This window comes from Malaclemys terrapin, chromosome 10, assembly GCF_027887155.1.
Source record: "Malaclemys terrapin pileata isolate rMalTer1 chromosome 10, rMalTer1.hap1, whole genome shotgun sequence".
Lineage (NCBI taxonomy): Eukaryota > Metazoa > Chordata > Testudines > Emydidae > Malaclemys > Malaclemys terrapin.
Genome location: NC_071514.1, coordinates 69912620 through 69927192, shown reverse-complemented (window position 1 = coordinate 69927192; position 14573 = coordinate 69912620). Strand labels below are relative to the sequence as shown.

At 43.5% G+C, this 14573-nt stretch overlaps 1 protein-coding gene across 1 annotated transcript; it reads left to right on the top strand.

Annotated features, from left to right (window-relative positions):
* Positions 1-7073: 7073 nt before the first annotated feature.
* Positions 7074-12728, top strand: RPS15A (ribosomal protein S15a). The gene is made up of 4 exons (XM_054042780.1): positions 7074-7211; positions 8396-8475; positions 10875-10960; positions 12579-12728. Exons 1-4 carry the CDS (start codon positions 7079-7081, stop codon positions 12670-12672), a joined length of 393 nt encoding a protein of 130 aa, XP_053898755.1. The 5' UTR covers positions 7074-7078; the 3' UTR covers positions 12673-12728.
* The last annotated feature ends 1845 nt before the right edge of the window (positions 12729-14573 follow it).

Sequence of the window (14573 nt, the reverse complement as noted above, 5' to 3'; positions counted from 1 at the left end):
AGTAGTTGTAGTTTTTAGGGGTGAGGGGTTTCCCCCCGGAGTTGTTGGGCTCATGCCCAAAGTTCCAGGATTTAAGCCCTGCGGCTCCTGCTCCAAGCCCATGCCGACGGGTGACCCCCTCGACTCTTGCCGTAAGTGTCTGGGGGAATCTCAATGAGTCTTCTGGGTCACATGGCTTCCTGCACATTCGTAACCAGGTATGCCAGGCTACGGCTCCACCCTTTTCAGGAATGGCTGGCATCTGTCTATTGCCCAGGCCAAGACAACCTGAACCTGGTGGTCACTGTCCCGGACAGAGTCCTGGCCTCCCTCCAATGGTGGCTGGACCCACGACTGGTGTGTGAAGGAGTTCCATTCCGCACCCCTCAGCCCTTCTTATCCCTTGTCACGGACGCGTCAGCCCTGGGATGGGGCACCCATCTCGGGGACACCCAGACACAAGGTCTCTGGACCCAGTCAGATCTCTCCCTCCACATCAACGTTCGAGAGCTGATGGCTGTTCGTCTGGCTTGTCAAGCTTTCCAGGAGCAGCTGCATGGTCGTTGTGTAGCAGTCCTCACAGACAATAACACGGCCATGTTCTACAGCAACAAACAAGGTGGCACTCGGTCCTCCCCCATTTGTCAGGCCATTCGACTGTGGGAATTCTGCACAGCTCACTCCATTCACCTGGTGGCATCTTTCCTCCCAGGGGTCCAGAACACATTGGCGGACTGCCTCAGCAGATCCTTCTAATCCCACAAGTGGTCAATATGCCCAGATGTCATCCATACCATCTTCCTGAAGTGGGGGTTTCCCCAGGTTGATCTGTTCGCCTCACGTGGCAACTGGAAATTCCCGGCGTTCTTCTCCCTTCAAAGTCGCTCTCCGGGCTCCCTCACAGACGCCTTCCTGCTTCCGTGGACAAGCCGGCTGTTTTACGCCTTCCCGCCATTTCCCCTTGTATACAAGGTCTTGCTCAAGGTGCGCAGGGACAGGACACGTCTGATCCTGGTCGTCCCAGCGTGGCCCAGGCAGCATTGGTACACCACACTGTTGGAGATCTCCGTGGATGCCCCCAGTCCCACTGCCCCTCTTTCCAGATCTGATCACTCAGGATCACGGCCACCTCTGTCATCTCGTTCTTCAGTCCCTCCACCTCACAGCGTGGATGCTGCTTGGCTGAGCCACTCAGAGCTCCTCTGCTCTCGTTTGGTGCAGCAGGTCCTGTTGGGCAGCAGGAAACTTTCCACTCGGGCCACATATATGGAAGCGATTCTCTTGCTGGTGTTCTAAATGGAAGCGATTCTCTTGCTGGTGTTCTCTCCATGACATGCCCCCCCATCCAAGCGTCTGTACCTCTCCTCCTGGACTATCTCCTGAGCTTGAAAAGGCAGGGCCTGGCAATATCTTCTATCAGAGTTCATCTGGCAGCCATCTCAGCCTTCCACCTGGGAGTGAATGGCTGTTCTGTTTTCGCCAACCCCATGGTTGGTAGGTTCCTCAAGGGACTAGACAGCCTCTACCCACAGGTTCAACAGCCAGGACCCACGTGGGACCTTAACCTGGTCCTTTCCAGGCTTATGGGGGCCCCTTTTGAACTGTTGGCCACATATTCCCTCTTACACCTCTCTTGGAAGACAGCTTTCCTCGTTGCTATCATTTTGGCGAGGGGTGTCTCCAAGCTCAAGGCTCTCACCTCGGAGCCACCTTACACGATCTTCCATAAGGACAAGGTGCAGCTACAACCTCATCCTGCCTTCCTTCCCGAGGTGGGGTCGTCTTTTCATATCAACCAAGACATCTTCCTCCTGGTTTTCTACCTGAAACTGCATGCCAGTAGTCAGGAACAGTGGCTGCACTCTCTCGATGTTCGTAGGGCTCTCGCCTTCTACATTGAGCGTACAAAGTCTTTTTGGAAAACGACGCAGCTCTTCATTGCGGTAGTGGACCAGATGAAGGGCCTCCCGGTCTCCTCCCAGCGGATCTCTTTGTGGATCACGTCTTGTATTTGTGCGTGCTATGATTTAGCGACCCCTTCTATCACAGCTCACTCTACGAGGGCTCAAGCCTCGTTGGCAGCGTTCCTGGCCCACGTACCAGTTCAGGAGATCTGCAGAGCCGCCACTTGGTCATCAGTACATACATTTGCCTCGCACAATGCCATCGTTAGGCAGGCCAGACGATGCCTTCGGTAGAGCGGTCCTACAATCCACGGTACTGTACTCCAACCCCACCGCCTAGGTAAGGCTTGGGAGTCACCTAATTGGAATCGATATGAGCAAGCACTTGAAGAAGAAAAGACGGTTACTCATCTTTGTAACTGTTGTTCTTCGAGATGTGTTGCTCATATCCATTCCAAACCCGCCCTCCTTCCCCTCTGTTAGAGTTACCGGCAAGAAGGAACTGAGGGGGCGCTGGGCCGACTGGGGTATATATCCAGCGCCATGAAGGCGCCACTCCAGGGGGCTCCACAGCCGACCCACCAGGTGTTGCTAGGGTAAAAATTCTCCGACGATCGTGCACGCGGCGCATGCACACCTAATTGGAATGGATATGAGCAACACATCTCAAAGAACAACTGTTACAAAGATGAGTAACCATCTTTTTCTCCGCAATGACTTTATCAACTTTAAGTGCTCCTTTTTTATCTCGATTGTCCAGGGGCCCCACTGGTTGTTTAGCAGGCTTCCCGCTTCTGATGTACTTAAAAAACATTTTATTACCTTTTGAGTTTTTGGCTAGCTGTTCTTCTTTTCTTATTACATTTTTACACTTAATTTGGCAGTGTTTATACTCCTTTCTATTTACCTCACTAGGATTTGACTTCCACTTTTTAAAAGATGCCTTTTTATCTCTCACTGCTTCATTTTCATTTCATTGTTACCCCTGCACTGAGACCGGTATAATTTGTTTAACCATACTGCCCCAGTGTGGTAGGCACTGTACAAATACAGAACAAAAAGACAGCCCCTGCCTCAAAAAGCTTATGCTCCAAGTAACTTGTGTTGGACTAAAGTGTATCTTACAGAAAGGGAGGCATTCCGTTTTTTCTTCACTAGATGAAAAAGTCCTTAACTACCTGATATCTTCTGGTGAAGGCCTTATGCACTGCAATCAAGTAATCTCTCAATCTTTTTGATAAACTAACAGAATGAGCTCTTTAAGGCTTTCACTGTAAGGCATTTTCTCATTGAATAATTTTTGTGGTTCTTTACCCTCCCCAATTTTTCAAAATCCTTTTTAAAATGTGGGATATCAGAATTGTATGTTGTATTCCAGTATCAGTCTTACCAATATCAAATAGAGAGAAAATCACCTTCCTACTCCTGTTTAGTTTTCCAGGGATTGCATTAGCCCTTTTTGCCTCAGCATTACACTGGGAGCTCATGTTCAGTTGCTTGTATGCTCGGACCCTTAATTCCATTTCAGTCACTCCCTTTCAGGATTCAGTCCCCCATTTTGTATGAATGCCCTGCATTCCTTGTTCCTAGATGTATAACTTAGATGGATATATTAAAATATTTTGTTTGAATGGGCCTACCTTACTAAACAATCCAGATTATTCTGTGTGACTGCCCTGTTCTTATCATTATTTACCACTTCACCATTCTTTGTGTCATCCACTAATTTTATCAGTAGTAATTTTATATTTAGTTTTAGGCAATTGATGAAAATGTTGAACTGAACTGGACCTGGTACTGATCCCTGCAGAACCCTGTTAGAAGCATCCCCATTTGAAGATGATTCCCTATTGACAACTACCTTTTGAGATCCATAAATTAGCCAGCTCTGAATCCATTTAACATGTGCTTTATTGATGTTGTCTAATGCTATTTTTTTAATCAGAATGTTATGTTGTGCTAAATCAAACAGCTTACAAAAGTCTATACATATATAGTTACCTTTCTCAACTAAACGTGTAATCTTCACAATTGGGTTTGTGTCATAAAACCTATTTTCCATAAAATCAAGGGATGAATTACATTCCTATCTTTAATCCTTCATCAATATAATCCCATGTCAATTTTATATTATTTTGCTCAGGATTTATGTCAGGCTAACTGCTCTATAGCTATCTGGGTCATCCCACGTGCCCCTTTTTGAATACTCGCACAACATTAGTAGTCTTCTGGTATTTTTCTGGTACTCGCAAATTTATTAAAAATTAACATCAGTGACCAAAGTTCTCCTCATCCACCTGTTTCAGGATTTTTGAGTACAAATTATTCAGGATTGTTAATGTTAAAATGTTTATCCCTAGTATATGATCTTTGACCTCCTCCTCAGTTACTAATGCACTGGAAACTACTTCATCAGCCTCATATATGATTACATTATCCTGTTTCTTTCCAAATACAAACCAGAAATATTTGTTGAATATTTCTACTTTTTCTGCATCATTATTAACAATTTTACCATCTGATGTCATTTCGACTAATGTCTTTGGAATGCTGTCAAATGCACAACACAAAGCTCTCTTCCAGCCAGTTCCACCGCTCATTGTGCTGGTTGCTGAGCTCCCCACTTCTAGGTCCTGAAGCCCTTACTAAACGTCTGTTAGGGCTCCCTAACTGTGTGGGGTGACAAGTTCTCCCCTTGTGAATGCTTCTAAACATGAGAGGCAGCAAGCTTCCTCTATGCAGCCCTTGATGGGGCAAGGCACAGGGCTCACCCCACGACCCCCTAAGGTGTCTAGCTTCCCCCGTACTAGGACATCTTGACTGCAAGGCACAAAGCTCACCCCATGACCCCCTTGGGTAACTTCCCCCCATCAGAGCCCCCTGACTGGAAGGCACAGAGCTCATTGCATGACCCCCTGGTGTTTAGCTTCCTCCTTACTAGGCCGCCCTGACTGCAAGTCAGAGTTCAACCCAGGGCTTCCTAGCCTGGAGGTCCCCGCTTAGTGGACTACACCATGTGGGGCACTAAGTTCCCCACTTCTGGCACCCCTGGGGGGGGGACGAGCTGAGCCTCAGGGCTCCCCACAAGCATTCGAGCTCCGAGCTCGTCCCTCACTGCAACGAGACGCCGCTTCCCTGCGCCAAGGCCTTCACGCTGAGCCCCCTTCCTCACCCCAGGGCTCCCCTCACCCCCAAGATGCGGAGCTCACCTACTCCCCGCGAGCCAGCTAACTCCCGTCGGACGGCGGGCCACCGGGTTGCGGAGCGCGCCCCTCCCAAAAGGCGGTGACAGGGTGAGCGGGCATTAGGTTTGTCCGTTCACACTTGCCTTCACCCGCCTCCCTCCCGGATCGGAAGTATTCCGGTTGCTATTGGATACCCGGCGGAAGTATCGACTGCCTGGCCGAGGAAGGGCCAAAAAAAATGGCGGGCGCCGCTCTCAGCCAATGACAGCAGGAGAGACAGGCGAGCGCTTCTCTCCGACTGGGAGAGCGGGTATCGCGAGATCCCTGAGATCTCCTTCCACCACCCCGAGTTCCCATAACACCCTGCACGCGCCTGGCCTCTTCCTTTTTCCGCCATCTTGCTGCACCGGTGAGTTACGGGCCTCGCTGGGCCCTAGGCGCCATCCGCCGTGTACTATCCCCATCCTGGCCCTGCGGGCGTCTTCACCCGCCTTCCCGCCACCGCCGGACTCCGCCCAACCGGCCCAGTCTGTTTTGAGCCGCTTGCGCCCGCCACGGCCGCCGGTGGAGCCACCCGAATAGGGAGGGGGGAGGCGCTTTCCTAGCCTGAAACCCGCTCACTGGAGGGAGAGGGAGAGGGAGGGGGAGGGGGGTTCGGGTGGCAGGCTGGGCCCGGGGAGCGTGATGGTGGGATCGGGAACGGGGAGGGGAGCTGGGGAATGTGGGACGGTAGCCTTGGCCCTGGGAGAGGCGGTGGTAGGAGGGGACATCGCGGGGGTGAGGGGGAGTGCAGGCGTAGGCTTGGCCCTGGAAGAGGAGGAAGAATCGGGGGCGGGAGGGCGCAGACTGGGCCTGGGCAGGGAGCAGTCAGTCTCTCTGAGTTCACGCTGAATATCCCGTAGTTTATCTCCTGTGAAGTCGGTGGGTGCTGATTGAGTTTAGCAGTAAATGCCCCCGTGCACAGTGCAGATAAATACACCGAGCAGGAGCTTATTGCGTGTGGAAACGTGGCTTGATACAGCCCCTCTGGACTCCAAGCACCTCCGAGCCTATTGTAAAACTGTATAACCCAAACGCCGATAGTGTAATGGTAAATGGAGCGATAGTACAATGCCTTGTTTAACTGTGGGATATGTTGCCCTAGTCATCAGAACATAAGCTTGAGTGCCCAAGTGCCACAGTATCTTCAATACGCAACTGGATTTCTGCCAGAGATGGGTGAATTGGGCAATACTTAAAAGGTTTTTCCCTTGTTCTGGACAGGGTATAATGCAGGGTAAATTATTCTTGAAACCCACTATCAAGAGTTGAGTAATTTAGTAACGCCCCCCCCCCCCCCCCCAAAAGTGCAAAGCCATGTCACTTTAATGGTGTAACAGTTGTGTAATTTAATCAGGGTCTAAGATTTTGTTCAGTACTCCAGTGCAGTCTCAACAGGCCTAGCTCCTACTGTGAGATTTTAGCCCACATTAACCAATAGGTCCAAAAATAACTAGTGACTGCTTCAGTTTTGGGGTGACTGATTTCAGAAAGTACAGCTAATCTCTGGTAATTAGGTCTTTCTCATATTGAATACCTGAAATCTCTGGTCACTTATGAAAAATCCTGGCCGGGATGTCTTGCAGCATCTTTAAATATGCTTTGTCTAGACTGTAAGTCTTTGACTCTGAACGTATCTTATTGTAAAACACTTAAGTTTTATGCTGTATATGTTGTATAAACTTTTTGTGGCATAAAATGTAGACTGTTGAATATAGTTATGGTGGGTTTGAATTGTGGTGGACATGCACAAATAATAATCCGACCTGCGTGTTGTTTGCATAAAACATCTTGAAGCTTTTGCTTCTCGGCTCTCTGTAAGCTGAGGGGTGAAAACATTGTCTACTATCTGCTGTTCTGAGTTCAAAAATTCTGAAATTAACAGTTATCTTTTTTCTAAAAGTATCCCTGCTTAAATGTGAAAGCAAGAAGTTAGCACCCATAACTAACTTTGTTCCACCCACAGGCATCATGGTGCGCATGAATGTTCTGGCCGATGCCCTTAAGAGCATCAACAATGCAGAGAAACGTGGAAAACGTCAAGTTCTCATTAGACCGTGCTCTAAAGTAATCGTGCGGTTTTTAACTGTGATGATGAAGCATGGTAAGTCATCAGAAAGTAAAATTCATATCTAATTATTTCTATAAAAGGTAAGAGGCACCAAAATAGTGTAAAACTTGACTATCTCCTGTAGCAAAAAGTGACAGAGTCCAATGGCACCTTATAGACTAACAGATGTATTGGAACATAAGCTTTGGTGGGTGAATACTCACTTCGTCAGATGCATGTAGTGGCATCTGATGAAGTGGGTATTCACACACGAAAGCTTATGCTCCAATACATCTGTAAGTCTATAAGGTGCCACAGGACTCTTTGTCGCTTTTTACAGATCCAGACTAACAGGGCTACCCCTCTGAAACTTGACATCCTGTAGCAAAGGGATATTGCATCACTTGCAATGTTTCAAACTGCAAAAAAAAAATCATTTTGGGGTGGGGAGTGGGCAAGGGCAAATACTTTGTTTATTGTCTTTTGCTTGGAGTGTGTAGTGAAGGATAGAATTGGAAAAACTTGGGTATGCTGCCAACATAAAACCAACAATGCAATTTTTTGGAAGCTATCCACAGTGGCCAGTGTGCAGTGTCTGAGTGATTCCTTAGGTAAAATGTGCATTGCCTTTTCAAGTGAACTTAAGTTGCATTTAGTTTGAGTCTGTGGGAAAGTGAGCTGATCAGTTACTCTGCTCTTTTGTAGAGTAAGCTAATCAACTTCTTAAACTGCCAAGTTGAAAAGAGTACTTGGAGATGCAGGACTAACCTTACAAAGTTAGTGCTGCCTCGAATATTGCTGGATATGAGACCATTGTATTAAATACATTATATGGAGAATAATAGATGTGTATTCAGTAATAGCTGAAATGTGGTGACTTGTCTACATGAAAAAGTTGCGCCATTTTAACAGTTGAGTGCTAATAGTTTTAAGGGTGATTGTTAAACCAATTCAGTGATATCAAGGCAAAAGACTGTGTGTGGATGCTTATTTGGTTTAAGCTTAAGTTGATTAGGACTCTTAAACTAAACCAAAATAAGTCAGTCTTAAACTACAATAGGTGTCCAAAAAAGCTTGGCAGCAGTTTAATAAAACTGGTATCTGAATTGATTTTAAGTTAAACCACTGCAGCTCTCTCATGTAGACATGGCCTAAATGTTAAGTTTTTGACTTATCTGCATTTGAGACAGTGCACTAGTTTGGATAATAAAGGTTCTGCTTGATTTAATCGTTCACAGGTTACATTGGTGAATTTGAGATCATTGACGATCACAGAGCTGGGAAAATTGTTGTTAATCTCACAGGCAGACTGAACAAGGTAGGGTTTGATTTAGTGCTGAATTCTTTTTTCTTTCTAGAAGGCTGTTTAATTCTGAGAAATATACACTCTTCATATGCATTTATATTAATCTTTGAAGGAATTCTGTGAATGTGGTTGTGTAATGATAGATTTGATAAGGGCGTGTGAATGGAGGCTGGTCTGCATGTGGCTTAAGTGGAAGCTTTTTTGAGTCCTAATGATTGTGCTGAATAAAAATGTGCTTGAGCAACCATAACAAAGTAAATGAAGCTTGTGTGGGAATATGTACAGGGAACTTTGCTTGCCAGCACCACTTTCTCTGCTTTTTCCTTAGGAGCCTTCTAGAAAGTATTTATTGTCCACTCATACAACCTGTCTATATTTGTGTAGTCTGATATTCTAGTTTCAGACAACAATTCAATTATGAAATAATCAGTGAGCTAGAAATTGAATATTGAAGCATTTAAACTGACTTTAATTGGAACAGATTTGTTTGGAAAATGTTTAAGAAATGCAAACTTGTATCCAGGTGATGCATAATACTAGTAAATGACTAGAGACAATTGTAGAAGCCAAGCCTTTCTGCTACTAAATGGATTTTGTATGCAATGAACTATTGAGCTGTGCATCTTGTAGATATGTCAGTGCATTGCATAACTTCTTCCTAAATATCCATGTAGTGTTTTTGGGTTGTCAAGATGATTTCTTTTAACTGTCTGGAAATCCTGTGGGCTATATAACTTGACTGTTACCATCATGATCTATTATAACAGATTCCTCCATTGGTTCAAAACCATTTCTCACTAAAATAGTTTAAATGAAAACACTGCCCATCCGGTAGATCAACTTTCTCAGTTGGTAGCAGAGAAAGTTAACCTCTCACGAGCCTATTTTGGATCGCTTCCATAAAGAACAGAAATCTGTTCACATAAACATGTCTTTCAGCTGGAAATTACTTGTCTGGAGCAGCCTGAGGATTATAAAAGTGCAGTAGTAGAATCTCATAACTTGACCAAATGGAACTTTATAACAGTTTGGAGTCTGTTGTACTTTAGGATAAGGGTTTATGCTGTCACTGAGCTACTTGGCAATTGTTTTTTGAGTGATGTTTGGCACAACCGAATGTTTTTCTAGAGCAGTTCTGTTATGTGGGCCAGTCAAACATTGAACAGTGCAACAACAGCATACCTTTTGTGCATGCTTAAGTGGCAAAGACTTGTTAAAATAAATGTAAATACCAATTAAATGGTGAAAATGAAAGTTGCTGTCTGCTCCACTTTAGGGGCCAGATTGTTAGCATTGCTGGTTACTGACATGTCAACACTTATGATACTAACCCAAGATATACTCTCTATTGGCAGTTCTAACTACACTGTATACTTCTGGTTTTTAATCATTTGCATAAGATTAGTATAATTAACTTGAACATTTCTTATTAGGTGGTTAGTTCTCAGACATACCTAAAATAAAAGTTTGTGTCCAGGTAGCTAACTTTGTAGATATTCAGTTCTTCTTTGCCATGGTTAAGAACCTGGGAGTAGTCTCCATTCCTTGGTAGGAATGCTCGGGAGTTGATGCTTTCTTTCAAGTAGTATACAGCATGCTCTTATGCTCTCCGAGAACTGAACTGACCACAAAATGGCATTGCCTTCTGAGTTTGTAGCCCCAGCAGCAATGTAGTTTCAGCCTATCTAGTTGAAAGGAAGAAGGTACTAGTATCAAAACAGCTCAGAACTGAATAGTTAGATCCTCTGCTTAGTCCAGCTGGCAACCTGAGTATGCACTGTGGATGAAGTTGATGCAGTAATGGAGTGCCATTCTTGGACACTTTGGTCTTTCCTCGTCATACAAGTTGGATACTTGATTGGCACTATTAATCCCCTTCTGATCAATGATTTGGAGAGAGATATAGGGCTGAATGCCTTTTAAATGCTGCGACTTGTGTAGAGAGACAAGGTAGGCGAGGTATTATTTTTTATTGGATCAACTTCTGTTGGTGAGAGAGACAAGTTTTCAAGCTACACAGAGCTCTTCTTCAGGTCTGGGTAAGGTATTTACAGTAAAATGCATGGTGGAACAGATTGTAATGGACCATTCAAGGGAGGATGGCCTGTTAACACCTCTGCAATCATAGGCTGAAAAGGGGAGTGCGTGTTAATGGGTTATAGATGGATTTATGACTTATTACAACAATTTTCTTTCCCAGACATGAAGAAGAGCTCCATGTAGCTTTGAAAGCTTTTGTCTCCTATCAACAGAGGTTGGTCCAATAAAACATTACCTCACCCACTTTGTCTCTCTTATAACCTGGGACCCAATAGGGCTACAATTACACTGCATACAACAATGGAAGAAATATATGTAGTAGTCCTCCTGTATCAAAGTTCTTCAGCCTCTGTTGGGGTTTTGTTTTATAGTGTGGTGTGATCAGTCCCAGATTTGATGTTCAGTTGAAGGACCTGGAAAAGTGGCAGAACAACCTTTTGCCTTCACGTCAGTTTGGGTAAGTGCCAGATATGCAGAGTTAAATTGTTGAAATTCACAAATAGGAGAACTGCTATGAATTGTTCTAAGTGAAAGTGGTTGGTGCAAAAGAAAACCTCTTAGGGTAATTTCATAAATGAAACTAGCATTGTTTTGAAGATCTCTGTTCTGATCTCTTCTTCAGAAAGGGGGGACACACTTAAAAAACAGTTTTTATATAAGCATTTTTTAACTACTGCTAAAAGTTAGCACCAAGAGACAGCCGTCTCTGTTTTTCAGTTTGTGCATCTGACAAGACTTCATATAGTCAATTTCATCTACATCAGGGGTCGGCAACCTTTCAGAAGTGGTGTGCCGAGTCTTCATTTATTCAGTCAAATTTAAGGTTTTGTGTGCCGGTAATATGTTTAAACATTTTTAGAAGGTCTCTTTCTATAAGTCTATAATAGATAACTAAACAATTGTTGTATGTAAAGTAAATAAGGTTTTTAAAATGTTTAAGAAGCTTCATTTAAAATTAAATTTAAATGCAGAGCCCCCCGGACCGGTGGCCAGGACCCGGGCAATGTGAGTGCCACTGAAAATCAGCTCGTGTGCCGCCTTTGGCATGCATGCCATAGGTTGCCTACCCCTGATCTACATCATTTTCACTCTTCTCCCTCCAACTGTTGGTCTTAATTCTGTAGAAACACTTAAAAAGAAAGTTGTAATAAAAATACAAATTAACAGTACTTGGGTATAGGTGTAGTATCAGAAGTGACTGAGGTCTTTTATTAAAAAAAATTCTCTAGCTATCAAGCTAAGGACTTTCTTTTAATAGAGGCCTTGGCTGTTACATTAAATCAATATAGTAGAATCCCACTGACACTGAATCTTGTGAATAAGTGAACAGACACACCAAAGCAAGGAAAGATGCATCGCAAAATGTACAGTTACTATAAACAGTTAACTGTAGCTAAACATTGCTCTAGTATTCTAGTACATATACTTCAGCATATTTTGTGTGAATTAAATAGAAACTCTTGTGAGGTTAATCTTGACAGTCAACTTTTGTCCAGAAAGCATGCTAATTACCATAGATAGGTGTTAGAAATAACTAAAGTTACCTCAGCTGTCTGCAGCTTAGTACTAATATTAAAGTATTAGCAGCATGAGCAACTTTAGGAGTCCTACCATCTGAAGTGTTCAGTTAGCAATCTGGCAATACCAACTGTACACTTATTATGAGCAGGTAATTGACATGGGTTTGAAAATGGCGACATGGTCCAGCCGCAAAGTTGGGGCTTATGACCCTGCTAACACTTGTTCAGTTCTACAATGCTAACGGGAATGTCAAATGAAAATTCCTAGTGTAGATAAAGTTTGTGGGGAAGTCTGCTTTAAAGAGCATATAGTCAAATTTAAATTTGACATAGTACAATTTTAAATTCTCAAGCATGTCAAAATAGCATATTTGTAGGGTTTGTATAACTATTTTACATTAGGACTGTTGTAGTCTAAGTTGTCACATTTCCTTGCATTGGCTAAAGAAAGTGAGACGTTGCACTACAAAAATGAGATTGGACCGTTTTTCTAACTGTATGAGTGGTAGGGAAATCTACCATAATATGCTACTGAAAATACTTTTTACTTAATAGGTACATAGTGCTGACAACTTCCGCTGGCATCATGGACCATGAGGAAGCAAGGCGAAAACACACAGGAGGCAAAATCCTGGGATTCTTTTTCTAAAACTTGTAAAACAGGCATACTAATAAATTGTTCAAATGGACTCTGTTTGCATTCAGTATTAATGGTTTGGAACACTTCCTTTGGGAACACTTATTGAATCACTACAATATGTAATAACACTTAAGATCTAATGGTATACTCCACACACTGTAAAACATATTGTAATTGAGCCAGTTCTAGATTTGCCATCTAGTTTGCTCTGCTTACAGCTTTCTAATTCTACCAAGATGTTAATTCCAATTCAACAAGAAACAAGTTATAGCCAATTACTCCAAAATGCCCCCAAATCCTCTGTGTAAGTTCTGGAATGTTGAACTGCACAGTATTATAGCCTATGCCTGGGGCCACCTCTTATTCGGAAGTATGAATATCTAGTGCCTAGGGTTGTTAATGTGGATTGTTTTACCTTAAGATTAGGTGATGAAAGATGGTTTGCAAATTGCTATGAAGACAGTGCCCAGGGAATAGCAAAGTAGCTTGTGTGCTTTGAAATCTAAATCCTAATCTTATAAAAGTTTTTACTAGTTCAGGAAATAAGTACACCGGACAGTTAATCAATTTGTTCCTAGGTTTTCCAATTAATCTTTTTGTTAAAGCTTGTTTAAAAGAATGCAAATTTATATGCCTTCTCAATGTAGCTGTGCAAATTTAGAGTTGTGAGGTTCTGGGACTGTTGAACCCATTCCAGAATGGCAAAAAACCCTGAGATCTCAGTCTCCCACAAATAAACAGAGCAGGCAGCAACAAAAATTGGATTAGTATCGAGTTATCGGTCACATTCTTCAAAGTCCAAGTACCCCCAAGATACAGTGGATTTTTTTTTTTAATGCCATAACTGGAGAAGAGACAGCTCATTTCAAACAGTACCAGAGAACGTGAAGCAGGCTTCCTTGTAGCACAGCTGTGCTGCTGTAGCACTTCAAGGTAGACGTTACTTATTCTGATATGAGGAGTTCTCTCATTGGCGTAGGTAATCCACGTCCCCAAGAGGTGGTAGCTAGGTTGAGGGAAGAAGCCTTCCATTGATTAGCACTGTAACGCTTATAAAAACTCACCAAATCTTTTTCAGGGGACAAGGCAATACGCTGTGTTTATTTAAAATGCTAAACAAGTATTAAAAATATGTAAGTATATTCATATATTCAAACAAGCACGCACGCACACAAAGGTTTTGTATCTGGTGTTCTAGTTACCAGTCCTTACTGTTGTTTGAGTCAGCCTAGCGGCTAGCTAGACTGTACACAAGTAGGGGGAGCTGGGCCTCCGTCGAACATGTCCGATTCTTGTTGCAGTGACCCAAAGCCTCCTAGCTCTCGCCCACTTTTATAGTAGTTGTCTTTCATGTAAGTCTATGGATTTTGCTGTGTCAGCTGGGAGCCGTTAATTGCAAATTTGCTGTTCTTGGTCATCTTTCATCAGTGATGTTTGGATCCTCAATCACAAACTAGGTGCTGGTATTTACACAGCTGCTCCTTATCTTATACTTGGTTCTTAGTTTGGGGCAGATGCCTCGCACTTCAAGGTTGTTCATCTGCACTCCTTCAGGCCATCAGGACAGGATGACACTGGCATCTTGTGATTAGACTCCTACTCACATCCTTGCGTACCTCACTTACACAAAGAACTATACACCCATCTACTAAGCAATTAGAGAAAGTTAAACAATTTCACAGCTATACATTCTTCTAAGCAATTAAAGGGAACAGCACAGGAGCTGTTAATTTTCTAACAAGCAGGCTTATAATGGAACATCATGATTTGAGACAATCCATCTTATTTACTACTTTAACTCATAAAACAAATGACTAACTCAAAAAATCCAAAACCGCTTAATAGATCAGGGCAACTTTGTCGGATTGGTACTGGGTATGCACTGGCTAACAGCACTGTCTACACAGGGA

Coding starts and splice junctions, on each gene's coding strand:
- RPS15A (XM_054042780.1), top strand. CDS start 7,079: ATGGTGCGCATGAATGTTCTGGCCGATGCCCTTAAGAGCATCAACAAT. Junction 8,476..10,874: donor TCACAGGCAGACTGAACAAG/GTAGGGTTTGAT, acceptor TTTGTTTTATAG/TGTGGTGTGATCAGTCCCAG. Junction 10,961..12,578: donor TTGCCTTCACGTCAGTTTGG/GTAAGTGCCAGA, acceptor TTTACTTAATAG/GTACATAGTGCTGACAACTT.